The sequence below is a fragment of the Dipteris shenzhenensis genome, chromosome 11 (assembly GCF_047967505.1).
Source record: "Dipteris shenzhenensis isolate YYH24624 ecotype China chromosome 11, Dip_SZ_1.0, whole genome shotgun sequence".
NCBI classification, from domain to species: domain Eukaryota; kingdom Viridiplantae; phylum Streptophyta; class Polypodiopsida; order Gleicheniales; family Dipteridaceae; genus Dipteris; species Dipteris shenzhenensis.
The window spans coordinates 4,515,787-4,539,070 of record NC_141606.1 but is presented as its reverse complement, the minus strand read 5'-3'; the positions used below and the strand labels follow the sequence as shown (position 1 = coordinate 4,539,070).

Sequence of the window (23,284 nt, the reverse complement as noted above, 5' to 3'; positions counted from 1 at the left end):
ATAGTAAGAAGGAAACGAATGCACTTCAATGGTGGATCATGAATTTGGGATGCACACCTCGCAAAAGAGCATAGCTTGTTGATGGCACTTCTGATATCCTCCATTAAGCAACCCCCAAGTGCTATTAGAAGCACAACTATGCGAACACAATGTATTAATATAGATACGATGGGTATTATTTAGAAGTACTTATGGTATGCAAACATGAAATGCATTAAATAGATTATAAGTACTTGGAACATCTAGTGCCAATCATGTGAAGTTAGATCACTTAGTCTTTCGTCAATGGTAAAAGCCATCTTGGCAACTTCACCTTTTCATTCACCTCACATGACCACATGCTCCTCTTTTATTGCAACGACTCTCCTCTTATTTCTTCCGACTGCCTGCTTTTGGATCAGTGCTAAGAGAGTTGTTGGGGTGGCCCATTTTCTACTCCCCTTATGCCTCCTTAGCTCTTTTCGGCTCGCCTTTAGACGGCATATAGTTTTATCATCTTTGGCTAGAGTTGGGTGGTCATAAACACACCCTTTTTGAATTCACTGCGATATATATGTATGTATGTATGTAAGAGTATATGTATGTATGTTTTTGTGTGTGTGTGTGTGTGTGTGTGTATGTGTGTGTGTATGGATATGGATATGCATATGCATATGTATGTATATATATATGTATGTATGTATGTATGTATGTATATGTATATGTATATATATATGCACACACACACACACACACACACACACACACACACACACACATAGTTATAGTTATACATAGTTATATATAGGCTGGTATCTGTATTTTTAAAGAAAAAATGCTCTTTTATCCATTTACTTTATTAGAAGTATTCACAGTTATGTATATTTGTTAACATTTTGAATTAATTTGTGATAATGGTTCATTTATATAATATTCAACATGTAAGTTAGATTAAATTCTATTGTAATGTATTAATTGGATGTTTCTCCTTTTTATCTCACTAGAAAAACTCTTTTTCATTTTTAGGGTGTTAATAGCTACAGGCTTGATCATAAAATTCTCCTTACCCTTAAAAGTTTTAAGAGTTACTAATGTTTTTTAAACTATGGTTACTTGAGGGATCCTAATATGGGGATGGATTACCCTCCCAATAATAGGCTTTCACAAGGATAATGAATACCTCTCAAACACACCTAGTACTTCATACTTTTGAATCTAGAAGGTAGTTTGGTTCTTTGATAAAAGTGATAAAGAGCATTTCACGCGAAGGGAAGGATTGCAAACCAAAAATTTGAATTTGGATTCACTTGGAGGGAAAACCTAGTTTTTTTGTTGGCCCCTACTCAAGAGGAGGGGCTCAAGCAGTAGCAGAGCCAGTTGTCGATAGGGACAGGCTGGATTGCAAACCACCCCTCCCACGTGAACAAGCTCTAACAAGCCAGGGTAAGCAGGCACTACCTATCTACCCAATTGAAGGTATGATGTTCTAACACTTAGTTTCTCTTGGATGGTGGTAGGTAAGTTAACCCTGACCTTGAAGTTCGGACTTCCGGACGGATTCAACATTTGGACTTCTGGTCCACTCTTTGCTAATAATGGACAATTATTTTCTTATTGCACATGTGGATTTGCTCAAGATTTGTACCAATTTATGTACCCTTGCTTGGTAGTCTAAGGCTTAGTATAATCTACTTATACTCAAATTTTCAAATAATTTAATATTATTTTGTAGACTTTATCCAACTAGTTGAATTAACTATATGGTTCGATTATGATGGGATTATTAAATCTATACACACACACACACACACACACGCACGCACTTACTGTTCTCCTTCATCGACTTAATTTCTTAATTTTTCATTTTCCTATTTTTTCTAATTTCTTTTCCTTCTATCTCACAAACAATTCGTAATTTTTCTTGATTCCTCCTGATTTCTTTCGATTCCTTTCTTAAAGCTCTAAATTTTTCTCTCAGGCTCTCTCCCCCCCCTCCCCTCCCCCCGCATCTTTAACCAATTTTCTCCTATTTTCTTCCCTACGTTTTCCTCTTCCTTCCCCATGAGGGGTGTTTATGACACTTGCCTTCCTAATTAAAGTTAAGCTAGTTCTTACCATGTTTTCTTGTTGGATGGTGGCAAGTATGCAGACTCTCTTCAATGAAAGAGATGCTTATCAAGACAAGCTCCAAATTTTTTTGCAAAAACAGTATTTTCATTTCTTGTTAAAGGTCTTATATACTTTTTATGCAATTACATAGGTGCTTTACCTACATACTTAAACTCTTTCTTAATTTTATAATGTTCTCTTTCTATCCTTTACCCCGACTCTTTTGTCTTTTCCTTATGCAAAAGGGGTTGTTTTCTTGTCTTCCACACCCACACACACAAACACGAACACCACTTCTCTCCCCACACATAGAGTTTGAAGTATAGGGTAGATTAGAGATTTCTAGCTCTAGCATTCCCTTTTTTTGGGCAATTTACCATCGATATGGTTTTGAAAATGCCTTGGCTTCAGTGTGATTAACATAGAGATAACTATGTATAAGAACATCAAAATATAAACATGTCAAATTTTATGTCGATCACCATATTGATGGCTTTTTTAATGCTTTTATATCAATTCCTATATCCACATTTTCCAAGTGAAGGTGGCTAATAATAAGGTCTTGCTAGGCTAGGGTCAAGCTTTGGCTTAATAATAAGGTACTGCTAGGCTAGGGTCAAGCTTCGGCTTACTAATAATGTGGCTAATAATAAGGTCCTGCTAGGCTAAGGTCAGCAGCCTAGGCTTACTAAGGGTTTGATAGGTGTAAAACAAAGAGAAAAGGGGAGTTCAAAATTTTGAGAAAATTTCAATCCTAAACAAATAGTAGCTATGGTCACCTATGAGAAAATCAAAGTATCTATCTAGCACAAATCTAACAAAATGCAATCAGTTTAAACTTAGGCTTTCATTACAACAAGGAAACACCAAAACCATCTGTGTTTTGCTAAATTGCCACAACTCTATTACACGTTACACTCTAAAATTGTGGATGCTAGTGTGGAGAGCATTCAGTGGAAAAAGAATAATGTTTTAGGATGACTTTTTCTCATGGAGAAGGTTATATAAAATGTGCAAAATGTAGAGAAGTTATTGAAGAAAACAATGCAACAAAATTTTGGATAGTCAAAGCAATTAAAACTATATATTTCAAACTCATAGACATGAGTTAGAAACAAAAATTAGAAATACAAACACATTTTATAGAAATAAACTAGAAATGAACTGATTTGCAAAGGATAACATCATAGATTTGATTTGTCAATGAAATGTTTAAAAGTGCCAGCTCTTATGACCAGGTAGTGAACTTGACACTACACAGAGCATAAGATCTTTACTAAGATTATTTAACTACTACAACTAAGCAACTCTCTCATTGTCTCTCTCTCTCTCTCTCTCTCTCTCTCTCTCTCTCTCTCTCTCTCTCTCTCTCTCTCTCTCTCTCTCTCTCTCTCACACACACACACACACGCGTGCGCGCGCACACACACGCGCGCACACACGCGCGTGCGCGCATACACACACACACACACACACACACGCATGCATGCACACACACACACAAGCATGCACATAGCATACTAACAAGATTTTATATGAAATCGCATCCACATGGGATAGGTAGCAATTGCATGATGCTTGAGAGCCTCATGTTGACACCTCCTCATATCCATCTAGTAGCTTGTGTGGATAACACTTTGGGCAGCGTGTTGGTGGTACTTACATATGCCTCAAAAGGTTTTGTCTAAAATGGGCCTAGATTCTATGGAATCAAAGTCAGAAGTTGTCAGATTTTGTGGTAGTTCAATTATCTGAGGATGTGGTGGTCACTTAGAATGTGGTGTTTGGACCCTTTTTGGATGCATGTTACTTGTGTTATACAATGTGTCACTATGCTAGATCCTATCCAATGAGACTTGTTTGTGGTGATAAGATGAAGGAACCTTTGGAAGGATCTTGTGATAGTTTGGTGGACAAAGAACCTATTTCTAATGACATGTAGAACCAAGCAAGTGTATCTGAGAAGACTGAGCCGATCGTCGGTCCGGAGAAGGTAGACATCCAATCTCATGGTGAGGTTAGGGAGAAGTTAGTGGCTATAGTACTGGTTTCTAGCATCATGCATGGGGTTGCGAGATGATGAGGGGGAGTGGCTAAAGCAATCTAGAGGCCAAGAAGTAGATGGTTTGAGCTCTGAGGAGAAATCAACTATTGGTAAGGGAAGATTCATGGGAGACAGTTGGGAGGAAAGGGAAAATACATCCTAGATCCTATGTTAAGGTGGTGGCTAGAGTTGATGGCCAGTGTGAAGTGGAGAATGTTGATACAAGATGAGAGGAAGGTATGGTTGATCTGTTTTAGAATAGCATTGAGGAAGAATAACTCCCTGATGCCAATCACAAGAGGAGGATCCCGGAGGAGAAGTATCAAAACTCAAAGTCACCATCTGAAGGGATTCAGAGCAAGTTGAGATCCAAGGAGGGATCAAAGAGGATCAAGAATATGGCTAGGAGTGCTAGTGTGGGTAAGGAGAATAGGTCAAACTTTCTCAACGATGCATACAAGGTTTTGACATAATAGTGTGAGGAGGAAGGAGAATCCCAGAGTGTCATTGGTCTCCTAGGACTATGTGATAAAGGAAAACAAAAAGGATGTCTAGCTGTGATTTGAAAGTGGAATGAAGAGATAGTATTGCTTCAAGAGATTAAATGTGGGGAGAATGATGGAGTATGGCTGGCTGAAAAATAGATGGGGTATGAGGCTATTGTGAATTCATTTGTTAGAGGTCACAATGAGGTGGCATTGTTATTTTGAAGTCTGATGAAGGATTCAAAGCTAGTAAGAAATCTAGATGGCATGTTTGTGGAAGTTTCCCGTGAGGTAGCCAAGTTTCCCTTCAATGTTGTATGTTTGCAAAAGCTAGGGGATGCTCTGGTTGGATCAAAATGGGTTTGGGGGGGGGGGATTGGTAGAAACCTTATAGGAAGGGTATTGTCAGGGGTAGAGGTTGAATTATGGGGTGAGTTGTGTCTAAATAAAGGTCTAAATGACTGTCATGAGATTGTTGATCCAGAGGGGTTGAACTAGTTTACATGGAATAACAGGGTGAAGGGTGAGGAATTCAGGGGGATTAGAATTGATAAATTTTACCTATCTAAGAAAGGGTGGGGGGTGAGTGCAAAAGGGCTATTTTGAATTCAAGCTTGTCGGATCATTGCCCTATGGAGTGGTCGTTTTCTGTCCCAATGAAGCTAGTCATTTCTTTGACATCCCTTTTAAGTTTAATAAGAAACTGCTGAGGTTTGAACCATTTTGTGAGGAGATTAGGAGATTGTGGCTACAAAAAACTAGTGGTGTGCTAGGTGGGATAAGTCAATTAGAGATGAGCTGAAGACTTCCAAGGAATGGGACAAGAAGTTCAAGGTCCTCCAATATAATAAAGTTTTGGTTGACTGTAGGTCCAATTTGAAGCTTGTCTTGGAGGAGTCCCCAATGGATTTGGTTACATTACTGATTGAAGTGGAAGATGCCATTAAGGATGAGGAGTTGGAAAAAGCTAAGCAGAGGTGAGGATTCAAAGCAGGCTCCTTTGTTTATCACAGGGGGATGCCCCATCAAAAGTTTTTTCTCATCAAGATGTGAAAAAAAAGTATGCAATGGAAACCATTGACAGATTCCATGACTTTGTTTTAGAGTTTTGGCATATTACTAATGTGTTTAAAAGATAATTATCGAGTATTGTTGGATTTATGAGCTCTCAAGATGAGGATTGGGAGGTTCTATTGAAGGAGACTTTGGAAGGACTAAATTTGAGAGTGGTGCTAGTCAAAGGGTGGGGTTGGGTAGGGTCTTATCTAAGAAGAAACTAAAGGAAGATTTGGGTTCTTTGGAAAACGACAAATTCCTAAGGACAGATGGTTTGACTACTAAGGTTCTCAATGCGTTTTGGGAGTTAATATAAGGAGACTTGTAGCATTGGCTAATTTTGTTATGGATATAGGGATGATGTCGAAAGGTGTTAATATGTGGGGTTAATGAAGAGCAAGTGCGCAATAGCAATAATGTAACATCGTGTTCTCCTTCAACAATTCGATGCTCAACTTGAGCAAGTGTGTTTAGTTCTGCTAGTGCAAGGAAAGATGTTGGCGTGGAGCTTCTTTGCATAGAACAAGAGCTTTGCCATATCCTTTGTGAGCAAATCTCCCAATAGCTCTTCAGTTAGGTTTGGCTAGGGTATCAACCCTTCCTCCCATGGCATGCTTCAATCTCTATAGCAACCTTCTCCATTGTAGGCTCATAGCTAAGAGCCTATTTCACTCGAAGGCCCTAGTTTGCAAACTAGATGGGTGCCAAGGTCCAATGGACCTTGTATCGTGTTTATATCTAAAATTATTCTACCTCTTTTTGTACCATTTTTTACAAAATATTGAATTTATAAAATTGAGATTAGATTCCAAATTAGCAATTATGTGCTTCATAACAAAATGAAACTGTAGGACATCAAATTCAATTGACATTGAATGAGTACAAGAAGATTCAAGCTTATCAAATAATGCAACCACATGAGTTTCTGATTAGGTGCTCTACAACAAGAAAAAATATATAACACATTACGTTAAGAATTAAAGTAATGCAACAAATAATGCTGCACCTATGAGTCACAATAGAGCTCTAATGTGAATCTATAAAGTAATGCACATATAAGTCACAATACAACTGCCCACAGCTAAAAGTATGAAGGAGTGAATCTAAGATATTTTACACAATGGCTGTTTTTATGTAGGATATTTTTAATTTTTAAGATGCTTAAAAGAAGTTATAATTTATTTGGGATACTTACTAAATAATCATGTAGTATATACACACTATTATACAATGTGTTTTCTTTTGTTTGGGTGGTTAATTTATTTATATGTTTACTTTTTTATTTCTTTAAAATAAGTATTATATTAAAATATTATAAAAAGAAAATTTAACACCATGGCAAGTTTTCAAATTTCAACACCATATACATTGAGATTGCTTTATCCTTTTTGCCTATTGTCATGATTCATAAGACTCTCTTGAAATCCGAAAAGATATCATGTTTTTAGTGGATTATTTTGCATCCGTTCTTTTACTTAAAATTCAAAAACATCACTATATCTGTAGTAAGTCTTTACGACAGGCAGCCTACGGAGAGGTTTGGGTTATTTGAGCTCTCCTTGAGCCACATGTCACAAATTTGGACTTTGATTCCATGCAAATCTAATGTTGTGGATTTACCTCTATTTTAGTTTTTCAAGTGTAAAAGCATAGCTAAACTTTTCACCGAAAAAACATACAAGTGCTTTTCTAGTAAATCTATATAATTGTAAACATCCACATGATTGTTAGCATTGTTTGTTTGGAGTGCCTCCAACCAACACTGAAGAGATTTGGAGTGCTTGGAGTATCTTGGACCAACACTAAACAGTTTGAGAGGTAAGACTTTCTTCTAGTGCATTTGCGTTAGTTTATTTTAGGACCTTGCTTCACTTTCGCAGCACCAGGATTTACTCCCCTGGATTGAGCTTGGGAATGAAGTAGTAAGGAAGCTCCGTATAGATTTTCGGTGTTAACATGAATGCCTTGCTAGTGTTGTCATAGTTGTTGTTGTTATTCTCTTGGTCTCTAACTTCTACTGCTATCTATGTCACCTTTGCCTCTTCCTGTCACCAAAATTATGTACCATCTCCCTACTATGCCATATTTCAGACCCATTGCTTTTATGTTAATTATGCATTGGTGAGTTCAGTATTTTTTGTTTATAGATTTAAGGTTGCGAGACAATTGAATGATTAGAGCTCTATGCTGATCGATCTATCTATCTATCTATCACTCTACATGCCATGTTAGCTACCGTGGATATACTGCGGTGAGGTTGTTGAAGCCGGCCAACCTCTAGGTTAAGTAGCTGGAAGCAGACAAGATGGATTTGTGTTTAAGCACGTGCTAGCACCATAAGCGCAGCAAGGGCCTTGAAAAGATGAAGCCCAGTGTGGCATAGCCTTAGCATGTGAAGCTTTGGAGAGTCTCACGATGACCTTATGCTTTACTCTCACAAGCCTAAAAGCTTGACTTATTACAGTGTTCAAACTCCCATTTTCTCGAGGTTGGAGAGGCACATAATGCTGGGGCTAAGTGGAGAGTAAGAATGTTACGTGCTCTTTCTCTAATGATAGTTGTTCTTTTGCATTGTCTAGAGTCTACTGAATGATCTGAGAATGTTGGAATCATCTCGCTCACGGACACAGGCAAATCCTCTCACGCTCACATTGGCAAAATTTTGGGATATTGTCTCTCAGCATTCGACTACGATTACGACTATTAACATTCAGGTAATATGCCAGTTTCTTATCCATAAGCGAGACTTATCCTCGACACGAATACTCTCGACGTTTATATTCACGGCGTTATCTCAGCACCCAGGGAATGGCCTGCTCCCTTGGATTATAACTCTTTGGGGAAGGAAGCATGCCACCTCCTCGCCCACACTATGTGTATGATATAAATATTTTCAATTACTCGTCCATTCAAAATTTCTTGTTTTTTTTCTAAATTCTTACAACATTCCTCTTGTTTAACGCATGTTATCGATGCGAGGGAGCAAGGAAATCCAAGATAGATGCAAGATTGAAGGATGACTATACCTTAATTCATATGGTTGTAGTCAATCTGATAATATTGTATAAACTACAACAAGGATCAGCTATTGTATCGCCTTATTTATATATTTGTTGGACTTTAGCTTCCAAAATATGGACATCACAAAATCAATAATAAATCACCACTCTTGACATTTGCAGGGAGGATCGGGTCCTTACGGACCCTGCGTCGCATTTCATGTCCACTATTTTACTCATTCGCTTTTTTCCTTAAAATTTTGATAAAATAGTAGGATTCACTTCAATTTTGAGTTAGTAGTTATGTGCTCCAAGATGGAAAGGCTGGCTTCCTGCCATAAATCTAGTTTTTAAATGCAGTCATGATTTTAGATTTCAAATGTGCTTTCTACAATGTAACAATGAACACATCTTCTTTTCCAAAATCCTTGCCTTTCTATTTTGTAAAGCAAGAGTGTGCAAGTGAGTGTAGTAAGTTTGATACAAAAGAGAAAGCATACGATTTTTAAAAAGGAGTTAGGATATTAAACGGCAATTTTAATAGGATTATTTCAATAAATGTCAATTTGAAACACACAACTTAATTATTTAATAAAAAATTACACTTAGGAATTCAGGAAAGAGTTTGATCCGAGTAAGGAGGGCGTCCTAGTAAACAGAAAACAAACTACCTTTTAATGAAATGATGAAGAGGAGATGAATAGCAAGAAGACGACTAAAATCCTGGATCTGCTAGTTTACAGCGACATGATTTGTGCTTGAACGGATCCTGTGAACGCTTTAAAAATATCAATCCAGCTTCACTTTTGGCAGGCAAACCCTTCATCAACACGTGTTCTTCTTGACCAATAGTAGATAATTGACGAGGTGTGGCAACAAAAAGTGACGAAGTTAACGTGCCTGTAAATGTGGTTTCGGGTATCTTATAGCGAGCAGAGCGTTTTTCAATTAATAAGGGGGGGTAGTAGCTGGAAGATATATGTGAATATCCTGACCAGATTTATTGCAGGAATTGCTGTCGTATAAAAACTTTTCCGAAGCTTGAATTTAGTGGGTCGTACGTCATCCGTCATGAGTTTCCTTTTCGGAAGTAGGAAGACTCCTGCGGGTAGGTGACGCGTTCAGTCTTGCTCTTTTGAGCTTTATGCTATGTCTCTTGACCCGAATGTTCTTTTCGGTCTTGTTTGGACCGCTTCAAAGCCATCTCGGCCATAATTGAACATGTGATTCTGAACATCTTTTTTATTGGTTATACCAGAGATATTGCGGGAGAACAAGCGAATGCTTGATAGATCGATTCGAGAGATAGAACGTGAAAGACAAGGTTTGCAGGCTCAAGAGAAGAAACTGATAGTGGAAATAAAGAAGTCAGCAAAGCAAAATCAGATGGTGCGATTTGTCCTAGTGTCACGTTCTATTTTTATATGTTGAAAAATCGTTATGGCCTCTCGGGCATGATTTGCTTTGTCTCAAGGGGCATTTGAAACTTACTTCCAAATGTGAATGGGTTAATTGCACAACTTGGGTCTAGCAGATAATCACGATATGGTCAACTAGAGATAATCAAAGCCAAATTGGCTGACGAAATTTATAACTTTGGGTAGGTACCAGTCCTACAGCTTATTGGCTTCTGAAAGTATAAATCCGGGAGAGGCAATAGGTGGAGGAATATGCTACAGGGCTTGGAATATTGGACACCTTGTGAGAGTGCAGACTACTCATCTGATGTCGATATTGCATAGTTTAAGATAAAATTGCATAGCTCAAGCTACATACCGTTCATCTAGACATGTCTTTCTGCCGTATTAGCAGAGATGTAAATTTCAACATTTGAAATTCTTATCTACGGTGCAGCCGGCTGTGGCAGTATGTCGCCCTATCAACTATCTTTTCTAAGCTTTTTTGTTTAGAATTGCTCATTTGGGTGAGACTAAAATGACACTCGTCTTCACAGGCAGTTGTAGCTTAGATGAAGAGATTGCGGATTGGCTTTTGATTAAATTTGTTGCTAGCCTTTGCCACGGCTGAGTCTGCTATTCACCTCTAGAGTGCTGACAGAAACCAAGTACGAAGACGTTGGTATAAAGGACGCTCAAGTGTGTGTGCATGTGTGTCTGTGTTTGAAAAAAGGTACTTGTGAGAGCATATGTTTATACTATGGGAGACACTCACCATTGGGCGCTGATGATCTTGATGGGGATGTTATAGTAGGTAGTCGTTGCTATGCGTGATAGAGTTTACCTGTCATGAAGTTGAAAGTGCACTATTTTGGATTTTGAGAGCATAAATTTTGGCATGTTATGTGCATAGTTCAAGCTCTCTTGTCACATACGTCAATACAACTTGTGAAGAGAGATCAAAGGCTCTCAGGAAGGCCAGCCAGCAGCCCTGCTCGCTACGGTTGGGTTGGTGTGATGCGCATCATAGAAGTGTTCTATGGTAACCTTTTCGAACTGCAGTTTTATTATGCCTCTTTGAACAAGGAGAGGAGATTAAAGAGTTTTCTGTGATTGAGAACCTGGATAGGGGAAGTTGAGTGGTAGCAATTTCATGTTAATGGCTATTGCAGTAGTGGTCTAAGGTATCCTTAGTGTGTGAAGTGTGTACTACCATTGAAGGTAGGCGTGAGATTTGTTATTGCTTGGATTTCTCCTCTCGCCAGACAGGCAATCAGATGACTTGTAAGCTACCAACGTGGGAGAGGATATAAGGCCAAGAGGAAACCAGACAAACAACCTACCAATATACACTTTATCGTTAATGTATGATATGATTGAGGAGATTAATGGTTGGAGTTGATTGAGAAGCTGGATAGGGTAAGTTGAATGGTAGCATGTTCGTGTTAATGGCTATTGCAGGAGTGGTCTCATGAAAAGGTATCCTTAGTTGAGGTGCAATGTGTACTACCATTAAAGTTAGGCGTGAAGTTTGTTATTGCTTGGATCTCTCCTCTCGCGGGACAGCCAATCAGATGACTTTTAGGTTACCAATGTGGGAGAGGATATAAGGCCAAGAGGAAACCAGACAGAAATAGCCTACCAATCTATATTCTTTCTAAATTGGATGCTTTAGGCGTCTTTTTAGTCTTGTGGGCCTCTTTTTAATGAGGTGCCCCCTTGTCCTTGGTTTAGAGCCTTGTGGGACCTACTTTTTGTGCTTTTCTCCCCAATCTTGGGTCCTTTTTGCACTCTCTTCGGTCCTACACATTGCACAAACCAATTCCAACACTTTAACCCATAAGAGGTTAGCGAAATGTTCTTGATTAACCAAGGTAAATTTCTAATAAAGATTATACTTTATTTCTTGAGAGAAGTACCAAATGGTGACATCAAGAACTAAGGACAACATAAACTATAACAAAGAAACTAAAAGTCTCTGAAATTCCAAGTTTGAGATCATTCATACATGCTTGGCAGGACCTTGTTATTAGACTTACGAGTAGAAACGATTCCTCTGGGTTTTATGTGTCATTCATATATTGTTGACAGGGTTCTGTTCGAGTTATGGCTAAAGATCTAATCAGAACACGGCATCAAATTACTAAATTCTATGGCCTGAAATCTCAGTTGCAGGGTGTTTCTCTTCGGATACAGGTATTCTCATGAGTTCTTTTAGTTGAAATTACAATAAGTGATAGTAGTTATTTTTGAGTTTGAAACTTTAGTTTGATCTGACAATTTATCATGCTAGTGTTGAACATTAGCTCTTTAACATGGGCTAAATCCTGACAAACTCATAAACTGGTACTTTTTTGTGTGGTACAGACTTTGAAATCAACACAATCAATGGCAGATGCAATGAAAGGAGTTACCAAAGCGATGAGGCAAATGAACAAGCAGATGAATTTGCCTGCTTTGCAGAAGATTATGCAAGACTTTGAGAGACAGAACGAAAGGATGGAAATGACCACAGAAATGATGGGAGATGCTATTGATGATGCACTGGAAGGAGATGAAGAAGAAGAAGAAACTGAGGATCTTGTTAATCAAGTACTTGATGAAATTGGCATCGACCTTGATTCTCAGGTAACTAGTTCAGTGTGCTACAGTTGAACAGCCCTAGTTTTCTTTTGTTTCCCTTCCATTGTTTTATGTATATCTTTTATTTCCGCTCTGGCATGCTGGTAACAGTTATAGTAAGTGTTATATAGCATTGCTGCTTCTGCCTCTGAGGACCACAGCCATCACTGCTAGTGGGTTTCTATTTTTCTTGGTTTTTTCTTCTTTCATTCTGTTTCCAGTATTTGTTCAGCAACCAAATAGATTTCATTTTTGCATCTCTGTAAATTTGGTGATTGCCTCAATTTTCTTCTATTTGTTCTGCAACCAAATAGTTTTTTTGGATTTCCTTGATTTGCCGAAAAAACAGTGCTGATTATATTACTTCGAAAAAACAAGATACATGAGGTCAGTTTTGCAGCTGACGGGGCTGCATTCACAAATCGGACGCAGCCCTAAATGGAAACAGAAAGCTCTCTCTCACGGAGGGATCAGGCGGGTGTGAATAAACAGCCAGAGAGGTGGTGAATAGCGCCACTGAAGGCCCTGAGAAGTAACCTCGAAGAAGAGGCCCTGCGTATCCCAATCTCGGGAAGGCCCTGAGAACTATGCTCGAAGAAGAGGCCCTGCGTATCCCAATCTCGGAGGAAACGTCTCCGCTTCTCCCGGCCAGCCCGGGAATCTCCCTGTATCTAGTCCCACTGGCCTCTGAGTGTGTGTATAATCTCACTCCAGATGTCGGTCATGACTTGGGCAGTCGAAAGAGAGGTGCCACTGAGGATCTGCGCGCAGCGCGAGGTCCAAATGTGCCATCCAGCAATGCTGCTAATAATCTCCCAGACTGGTTGCCTCTCCTGAGATCCTATGTCCGCCTCTGCCAGGTGCGGCGGGATGCCCTCGAGCGGCCCCCAAGTCCCCTGTGTGATAAGGAACATGGGATCCTGCGGGCCTGCCTCGAACAACTGATGAAAGCCAGGTGTGGTGCTGCACCAGCAGAACGCGCCCCAGGTGATCAAACCTAGCTCCGGTGTTGCGCGAGTAAGGATCCCGAAGGTCCACCTCCACACTTCCTGGGCGCGAGTGCAGCTCCACAGGGAGTGTTTTGGTGACTCCTCGTCCTCATGACAAATCTGACAAAGTCCATCCTGACCAATCTGCCGCAACCAGCTCCCCACTGGAAGACCCTTGTGGGCGAGTAGCCAAAGGAAGTAGGAGATCTTCCGCGGCCGCCAGCTCTCCCACAAGGCCTTCTAGAAGGCCTGCAAAAATAGCCTGGAGATACCCTGAGCATACCAACTGGGCCGCTGGGTGGGCGGGCGGCTCTGCATCCTCCCGAGAGCTCTCCTGCCCAATGTCGTGCTGTAAGCGAAGAAAGGGGTCGGCCCCTGGCCTGCCACAACCTCTGGCCATCTCCACTCACCTGGGTCCCAATCAAGCTCTGACAAGGCCCGCCCCTCCCAAAGCCAGAGTCGCCATAACTGTAGCTGATCCTGCTCAATACTAGGATCGATCCACCAAACCTTCCCCATGAGGCCTACAACCCGAAATCTCTGTCACGGGAGAAGGGGATCGATGAGCACACCCTCTCTCCTGAGTCGGCCGTCCCCCAAAACCGCGAAGAAGGAAACAGAGGTGTCGTCCATCCGGCCTGCAACCACCAGTGGGATGCCACGGGGGGTGAACTGTCCAAGCCAACGGTCATCACCAGGCATGAGGATTTGAATCTCGGGTGGAATCAACCAACCGGCAGGAATCGCTCTGTCTATCTCTGTGCGTCTCGCCTGAGCTCCACGGACACCTCCAGCTGCTGCTGTTGGAGCAATGGTCTCCAAGTGTCTGTAAGTGTCCCTCCAAACTCGAAGGGACCGGGCTGGCCCCCGCATCCAACCGTCCCACAGGATATGTGACCTCTCCCCCAGCTGAAGGCCCAAGGTATCTCTAACCTGATCGTTCCAGATGAGCGGCTGGGGATCTCCTCCTGACAGCTAGGAGGGGACTGGAGGAGACTGAGACGGAGTCGCCTCCAAACCATGAGAAGGCTACGAAGGAGCGGGGAGCGGGGGTGAGTAAGCGGTGCAGAGGTGAAGATCCACCGGAGGGATGGTAGCCACTCTCCACCTCGGCGCGGGACGCAAGAAGTGATCCCCTGCTAAAGTAACATCTTCCACGTCTGCCCCCCCGGGGTCAGACTGCGGATGACTAACTTGCCCATCAGGGCCTGACTCTGAAGCTCAGGATCAATGACCCCCAAGCCACCCTCAGCCTGCGGAAGAATGGCAGTCTGCCAGGCTACCCTGGCTCTGGTATCTCTGAGGCCATCCCCCCCAGACCATAGGAAATTTCGGACCATCCTCCTGAGCTGTGCTACGCTGGATCTCGAGAAGCACCAACAAGAGGCCACATACCAGGCCGTGGCCAGGAGAACCTAGTTGACTACAAGAGCACGACCTGCAAGAGAGAGCTTAGCAGTGCTTCAGAAAGCCAGCTTCCGTCGAATGGAATCTAGCACCGGGAGAAACTGCTGAGTTGGCGTGATGTCCAGGCCGACCTGAAAGCCGAGATATCTAGCTGTCTGTCCCTGCGGGATCCATCTGAAACCCAAAAACCTGTCCCACTGTGAGCATGCCCCAGGGTTTGTGAGAAAACCAACTGATTTGTTCCAGTTGATTTTCGCACCGGCTACCGAGCAGAAGACCTGTAAGGCCAGCCTCACCCTCTCCAGCATCATCTCATCATCCTGAACGTACAGCGCTGTCATCTGCATACTCCGAGTCCAGGAGCTCCGTGTCCTCCCTGATGGGAAGGCGAACACTTTGGATCCCAGTCGACATCGCCCGAAGGTAGTAAGTCATCGCCTCGGCGAAGAAGAGAAACAGGTAAGGAGCAAGGGGGCAACCCTGACGCACTGATCTCTCCAATCGAAATCGCTCTCCCATCCTGCTGCCGATGATGACCCTGTTGGAAGCAGTCCTGTATAACGTTGAGATACCCTGAATCCATCCTACTGGGAATCCTAGTCTCTCCAAAGTACCCTCCAGGAAGGACCAGTCCACTCGATCGTAGGCCTTCTCAAAGTCCAGAAGTAGGATGGCAAGGTGCAACCCACTGTGCTGAGCCCACTCCGTCGCCTCTGAGAAGGTAAAGACATTATTTAGGATACTGCGATCCTGGACAAAGCCTGTCTGAGTGTCATGAATGAGGTCAGGAAGTAGTGGCCGAACTCTGGCGCTGATCATCTTGGCAAGGATTTTGTAGGCAGTGAAGGGCCTGGATCCGAAGCTCCTCCGAACCCGGAGCTGCCTGCTGGAGTCGCTGAATGGAGGCGAGGTCCCTACGAAGAGCTCTCTCTCTGCCCCACCACTCCTGGCGAACCTAAAGGGCTGCGAGCTGGCAAATCTGGCTGGACTCCTGCAAGGCCTGCGCCACCGACTCTACCAGATCCACGCACTCGCCCCAATCTCTGTCCCAAAGGCTACCGATACTACTGCGTACCTCCTCCCTAGAGAAGATGGAATCAGGAATCCTGCACGAACGGGGAGGAAGGCACTGAGCTGCCGAGTCTAGTGATAAGAGCACAGGCGCGTGGTCGGAGTGTCGTCCCTGGCACTATACCCACCTGACCACCTCTGCTGATGGCCCAATCACTGACATAAAATTTGTCCAATCTCTCCAGAAGTCTGCCTCCTTCCTTGCGGAAGCCCCACGAGAAGTCCAAGCTCCCGTGCCATCGGCGGAAGGACGGGTCTCTCCAGTTGTCCCTACCTCCTGTCGCGAAGATAAAGGAGTCCCAAGCGGCCTGCTCTGCCTAAGCTATACCTGTAAACTCTGGTCCTCTGCCCTGCTGGTCCTCCAAAGTCTCCAGATTGTTGAAGTCACCTCCAACAATCCACGAATCCATGTCTGGGAGAATCTCTGTGAGTCCTCCAGAAAGTGGCTCTGCATCGAAGGTCTGTGGGTGCATAGATGTTGAGGATTCCTATTTTGGAGCCCTCCAACTCTAGGCCAACCCAAAGTGCACGGCCTGGGATCAACGTACCATGACCAAAAACTCCCTGGGCAAACGACTCGCAAACGAAAGTGCAGACACCGCCACTCCTCCCCTGTGCACCGATCGAGGGCTCCCAATAAGTGTGAGAGCGTCCAGGGAGGATCTTCCCGCAGCTACGGGAATGAGCCACTGAAAGCTTATGCTCCTGGAGCAGGAGTATATCCAAGTGACCAATCACTGCTGGCTGAAGTTCCTGTCTCAAGATGAGCTTCCTAGGACCACGGGTGCCAGAAGAATGAAACCCGTTCACGTTCCAGGAGACAAGGTGTAAGCTCATGATGAGGACTGGTAGGCTGCGAACAACTGTCTGCTCGCGGCTGAGGTTGATGAAGAAGCTGAAATTTCGGAATGAATGCGCTGACGCTTTTGTGAGGGTTTGGAGGGGGAGGCGGGGTCATCCTGCCCGTTCTTCAAAACTTTTAGCAAAGGCGTGAGGCCTTTGGTGCCATGGACAAACGCTTTCTCGAGCCAACTCGAGATCTCTGAGGTAGTCATCCCGAAGAAGGCTCAGAGTTTCTGAGGAGTCCAGGCTCTGACATCCTGGGGAAGGGGCCACGACAGAGGGGGCCTGAGGATCACAATCAATCTGAAACGCTTGGCGGCGCAACGCCACCGCAAGCGCACGTCACCCTCGGACCACTGAGTCTCGAGAAGCTGTCCACCCGACGGGCCTATCCAGAAGCAAATCTGAGCGTGCGTCTGCTCTCTGAGAGCCTCCCAGACCGATTCGTCTGTCCAAGTCCTGGTGCCATCGCTGAGAAAGGTGAAAGCAAAGCTAGGGCCATCCCTCAGGGCCAAGGCTGCGATCTTCCCATCCGCCCCTTTACGGAGCAGGAAGATACTGATGTCGAGGCAAGCAGGGAAGGTCCCGAGGTCGGCCACATCCAAGTAATCCCAGGGACCAGATCTGTAGAAGTCGCGAGGAAGCTCTCTCTCCTGAAGCTGAGGCCCGCCAGAGTCTGCAACTGAGGGGGTCGGGCTGGCAGACAGGGAAGACTGCTCCAGGGGTGGTGCAGACTCGGGATGCCCTACCTGGGGTGGGGAGGGGGAAGGAGGCTGAGGGGTAGGAAACTCAGACTCCACGGAAGCGACTAGCGGGGGGGGCGGAGGAGGGGGAGTGGGGGCTGCCCGCGGCTGAGGAACCACCGGAGCAGCTGACACTGCAGAAGAGCTGAGAGGGGCGGGGGAGGGGGGATGGGGATGGGGCTGGAGCTGGGACTGGGGTTGAAGAGGAAGAGGAGGGGGCTGAAGAGGAAGAGACGGGGGCTGATGCAGCGGGTCAGGAAGAGGGGGCTGTGGCTGGGGAAGGGGCTGGGGCTGAGTGGAAGGGAGCTGGGGATCGGAAGAGGGGGGGACCTGAGGCTGCGGAGGGCGGGCTACAGACGAAGAAGAAGCTCTCCCAGGACCCTGGGGTGGCTGCCTGTCAGGTCTCTGAGGTGCTGCTGCTGCAGGTTGGGTAGCCTCTGCCTCCTTGCCTTTGTCAGAAATCTTCTTATTCTTTCTTCTTTTCCTTCTAACCTCGGTCCAGCCGCCAGCCACCTCTGGACTGGACTCCGGCTGCCTCTGCTCCTCCTGACGTGGCTGCCCGGAGGGGGGGGGGGGGCGGAGGGGGGGGGGCGGGGGGGGCCAAGAGGAGCTGGAGAAACGTGGACAAGCAGTAGCCAGGTGCCCAAAGCCGTGACACCTCAGGCATTGGCCTGACTGTCCTGTGACTACCATGCTCTGAGTAATGCTGCCAGCATCTGTCACGATCTCAATCACTGCAGGGAGGGACGCAGGGTTTGCCACAGCCACACGGACTCTGGGAGCTCCTGCTGCAGTAACCGCGTCGACGAAAGTGTCATGCATCACCCAGCCAAAGTGGGAACCCAGGTCCCTGCTATCGGCCGCAACTCAGCAGCAAGGCCTGGAAAAACTAGCGTCACTGGGTGGCGAGGGATGCAGAAACGAGCATCAAAGTCCGCTGCGCTGAATCCTCGGTACCAAGGGACTATCATGATGATCTTTCCATCCACAGATGTGGGGGAACCAGCAACCAGGTTGCTCGCAGCTTTCGCAGTGGAGAGTTTAAGCCAGAAGATGCCCCTTCCCATAAGGGCCACCTCCTCGATGTGGCTGTCCTCTAGCATAAGAGTGGACTGGAGCCAGTCCCTGATGGTTGATCTGGAGGGGGAGTGTCCAATGACTCTGCCATAGACGGAAGTGAGGGCAAAGTCATTGGCAACAACCAGTTGTACCCGAGACGACTGTTGCTCTGTCAAGATCACACGGTAGGCATGTGGAGAGGGGGGGTCCGACTGGGCCTCCGGTTCCAAGCAGGGAGCCGCCATACCGCCAAGACAAACTGCGAGACCTCCGATGAAGAAGAGGTTGCCACCAAAAAAAGGGGGGGGAGAAAGACGAAGGATGGAGCCTGGGTGTGATGGAGGAAGATAAGGCGAGGCGAAGCGAGGCGGGCGGAGGAGGCGATGGCGGGGGCGGAGGGCGGAAGGCGGAAGGGGGCGGAGGGTGGAGGTCGGAGGCGAGAGCGGAGGTCGGAGGCGAGGAAGAGGGGCGGCGGCGGAGGCGAGGGCGGAGGGACGAGGGCGAGGGGCGAGGGCGGAGGGGGGTGAAGGGCGAGGGCGGAGGGCGGGGGGGGGGAGGGGTGAGGGGCGAGGCGGAGGGGCGAGGCGAGGGGCGGGCGGAGGGACGGGGTGAGGCGGCGAGGGGCGAGGTGAGGGGTGAGGCGAGGGGCGAGGGGCGGAGGGGCGAGGGGGGCGAGGGCGTGGTGGCGGGCGAGGCGAGGGGTGAGGGGTATGCGGCGAGGGCGAGGGGGGTAAGGCGAGGGCGAGGGAGGGAGGCGGAGGAGGGTAGGGAGGTAGGATACGGAGGGAGGGAGGAGGGCTCGCAGGAGACGTGAACTGGATTTCCTTGATTTGACCAGCTACCATCCGAATTTTATACAATGGACTTGCTTGTTCTTCTTCCCATTGCTTTTCAGTTTTGTATGCTACTTCCCTTAATGTCCATGAATTGCCATCTTCCCTATGTGTTGTTGCTTCTGTTTTCAATATCAATAGTATTGTGGGGGCATATGCCTCACCCTAGAGATAGGCCGAGTGTGCTGACATGTGGACTTCTAGGCATTATAGTCCCGTATATACGGTGGAACCAATAGAGGTCTGCGATCTTAGTGTGGCTGTGGAACCCCGTTGGGTGTCCTCTTCAGGTGGCTAGGCATTGGGGGGGGGGTAAGGACCCTCCGTGTGCGGCACTACATGTGGACAGGTGCCATGCTGTGCCGGTTCCAACATGGTATTAGGCCTGCACACGGGTCAAGTGGGGCATGTGCTTAGGTGACCTAATCTGTGCATGCATCGGAATTTATGGTGTTGCAAGACATGGAGACGTCTGGTGGCTTCTCTATGTGTGATTGTGCCCTCCTTTGCAGCTTTGGTTGCTCTAGTGGCTCCTTTGGGACATGGTGACTAAACGTCCAACTATGGCGTGTGGCACTGATGCATCTTGAAGGCTGGTGGGTTCTATATCCTAGGATGGGCAGCCAACTATGTGTTTCAGTGGATGAGATGCCATAGTCGAGTTTTGGCCTATGGGGGGGATTGTGAGGGCAAATACCTCAACCTCCAAATAATGGAAATTTTCTCTAATGTGGGATGACGGCAGCATGGTGACATTGCAAATTTAGGCCAACACTGTTACACAAATTACCCAAGGATTCAATGAATCTATCACTATCGTTTTTTCGGTTATTTTTTCTGCTCAGAAGCAGGTTGTGATCTAATAATTACGTAGGAGTGGCAGGCACCTGCTGCTCAGGATCTAGTATATTTTACTCTCAAACTTTTTAGCTTATCTTGACCATGGGTTTGTGGCTTGTTAACAGCTGGTCAGTGCTCCGGTTACTTCTGCCGCACCCACAAGTGCATCAACAGCTAAGGTTCCACAGGCGAGTGCTCCTAATGGAGATGATATGGGAATTGACAGCGATTTACAGGCTCGTCTTGATAATCTTAGAAAAATGTGATGGTACTGTGCAGTGCGATTGTTTTCTGTTTAAAATCATTGAGCTTCAGGAGGAAATGGTCATTTTCTGATCAGGGATCGATTATGATTACTGTTTGCCTGATGCTGCATACTCGTTTGCATTCAAAATATTCTGCTGGGAAGCAGACCAGGGATTTCACAATAGTGCATTTGGTCAATGCACTCTGAATATCCAGACCTATCTGGCTGGGGAGGATCTGGAATTCTTCAACTTGGTTGTATATAGCTTGGTGATACAATTCACACACACTTTATGTAATCAATTTTAAACTTGGGGTATATGTATTAATCATGAAATGTAAAACTAGAGTATGTATATTGTCTCTCAAAGTAAAGCTAGAAAAGCATGCACGCTCATATTAAAGTCCCTTTCTGAATGGAGTGAAAAAACAAGCAACACTCTCCGAGTCCTGTTGATCTTGCGGTAACACACTTTGCTACTTGAAGCTGTCAGTTATATTTCCCAGACATCAGCTTCCCTGTTGATGTACATCCCTCTTGACAGGTTACACAGACTGGGGGTGTGAAATCTACCTTATGCACTTATTGGGTGACAGTTAACTTCTTCTCTAGTATTGAGTGACAACAAATACACGTCTATACTGTTTACTAATTTAAGTTTCCAGCTGCAGTGCTGCCTTAAATCGTACACTTGGGCAGAGGCCTGGAGTCTTGAGGACAGATTTGGACTTAGACATATTTGAACCCTTGTTATTATGGTGCAACATGATCATTTGGGTAAATACTCGTGAGCAATGTGTGTCTAGTCATGCCATTCTGTAACTCTCTCAGTTTTTCCTTTGTAGGTTAGGAGATGTCTGTGTTGCTTCTTGTGTCACATTTATATACTTCTCTTGTTTCAATTTCCTTAAGGATTATGTTGTCACAAATATTGTAAATGTCATCCCTCACCAAATATTTTGAGTACTCTAGGCTATGTCCATTTAGTGATTCTAGCGATTTTTGCTTTGGTGGAAGTTGACTACCTATGAGTTGTTTCTTTGTAGGTTCATGAACCACCAAGATTATGTGCAAGGGACCCTTTTCCAATTTGTCTTTTTGACACTATTGAGAATGCCTTGTGAATGAATCCCTCTCCTATCCTTGAATGATAGAGATACTTCGTCTTTGATTTTGAGTACACGATAGTCAAGTGGCTTACCCTTCTTGCTCCCAAATTTGAGGAGCCCTATAACTAGGAAGTGATGCAAACTATTTCTGCACATTATTTTTTCCTTGAAAACTTGAAATGGATTTCTTGTATTGTTGAAATAGCTTTGGCAATCTATTAAGAATGGCTTGTTTCAATCTAGCTATTACCTGAGAATTTGATTTACCCCTACTAATACTAAATAACTACTATGTAGGATCTGAAAATAGCTCTTTTTGGTATAGGCTACTATATCAATCATTGTAGTACCATAGGCATTTGGTATTTTGCATCCATGAACCATGGAGGGAGACAATGAAATGCCTTTCAAGAAGTCAATTACATCTTTGAAATTTGAAATGTGCAAGAAATTTGGTTCCGTGTCCAAGTAGCGTGAACATTGCGTGAAAGGCAAAGGATGCAAGCACATACGAGAGTCTCCCCAATACAGCAAGGTGTCTGAATAAGTCTGAATAAGCAAAAAGCACTGGCCAAGAAAGGCCAAGGGGAAGCACTATCATTAAGAGAGCCATGCCTTGTATTAGCAATTCCTTCTACCCTTGCTTATCCATCAAAGAAGATGCCACAATTATAGAAAGAACATTTGTAGTTCCCACAGGAGCACTTTTTGTGACATCTACTAATAAATAACTATATTTATACCAATAAATTAGAGCTCAAAGAGGAATCATTAAATCTTTATGTACAGATGCACTTGTTCAAAACTAAAGAATAAATCCAATTGCATGGTTGATTGAGATGATTGCCTCCCTTTTTTATTTTTAGTAGACATCCTTCTTGTTGGGTGAGACACATGCTTCATCAGACCAACTCTTTCAATTCATCTAGAATTGTGCTCATCCATAAATGGCATTGGCATGTGGACAATGGGAGTGCTCTCAACTTGGACTTGTTCATCAAGCAAGACTATGTAGCATACAAATTCCTCTGGTAAATATTCAAGATACATTCATCTGATGTACATTGCAACATTCATCACCATCATTATGCTAGCCCTTTTGAAGAAAAGTTCCTTGCTAGACTTTGGAACCTTCAACATATCCAATGTATTGCGTAGATTAGACAACACTAATGTTGGTACATCCTTGTCCACATCCTGCAAGTATTTTATAGATGGGTCAAGGAGAAACTGTTTCAAGCTGTCTTTCTAACTTGACTATCCATGCTTGATGTGCGTTTATTGAAGTATCTTGACTGTAAGAAAGTTTTGCCAATGTAGACATTGCCTCATTTCCTTCATGGGCAATGTTCTCTAGAGCCCACTCTAGTGCCCACTCTAGGATACATGGACCCACCAAATGGGTTGTATGATGAAACATTCATCAAGTCATTTATGCAGCAAGGAATAATT

At 44.5% G+C, this 23,284-nt stretch overlaps 1 protein-coding gene across 1 annotated transcript; it reads left to right on the top strand.

The window, feature by feature from the left end:
- The first annotated feature begins 9,340 nt into the window (after positions 1-9,340).
- LOC147896518 (vacuolar protein sorting-associated protein 2 homolog 1-like) lies at positions 9,341-21,503 on the top strand. Its single transcript, XM_087381813.1, has 6 exons — positions 9,341-9,539; positions 9,682-9,780; positions 9,931-10,061; positions 12,161-12,265; positions 12,437-12,697; positions 20,602-21,503. Exons 2-6 carry the CDS (start codon positions 9,744-9,746, stop codon positions 20,740-20,742), a joined length of 675 nt encoding a protein of 224 aa, XP_087237939.1. The 5' UTR covers positions 9,341-9,539; positions 9,682-9,743; the 3' UTR covers positions 20,743-21,503.
- Positions 21,504-23,284: the final 1,781 nt, after the last annotated feature.

What these genes read in the sequence shown, in the direction of transcription:
- LOC147896518 (XM_087381813.1), top strand. Translation starts at nt 9,744, where the DNA reads ATGAGTTTCCTTTTCGGAAGTAGGAAGACTCCTGCGG. An exon ending in CAGCAAAGCAAAATCAGATG is followed by an intron (nt 10,062 to 12,160) that starts GTGCGATTTGTC and finishes TATTGTTGACAG; the next exon opens with GGTTCTGTTCGAGTTATGGC. An exon ending in GTGTTTCTCTTCGGATACAG is followed by an intron (nt 12,266 to 12,436) that starts GTATTCTCATGA and finishes TGTGTGGTACAG; the next exon opens with ACTTTGAAATCAACACAATC.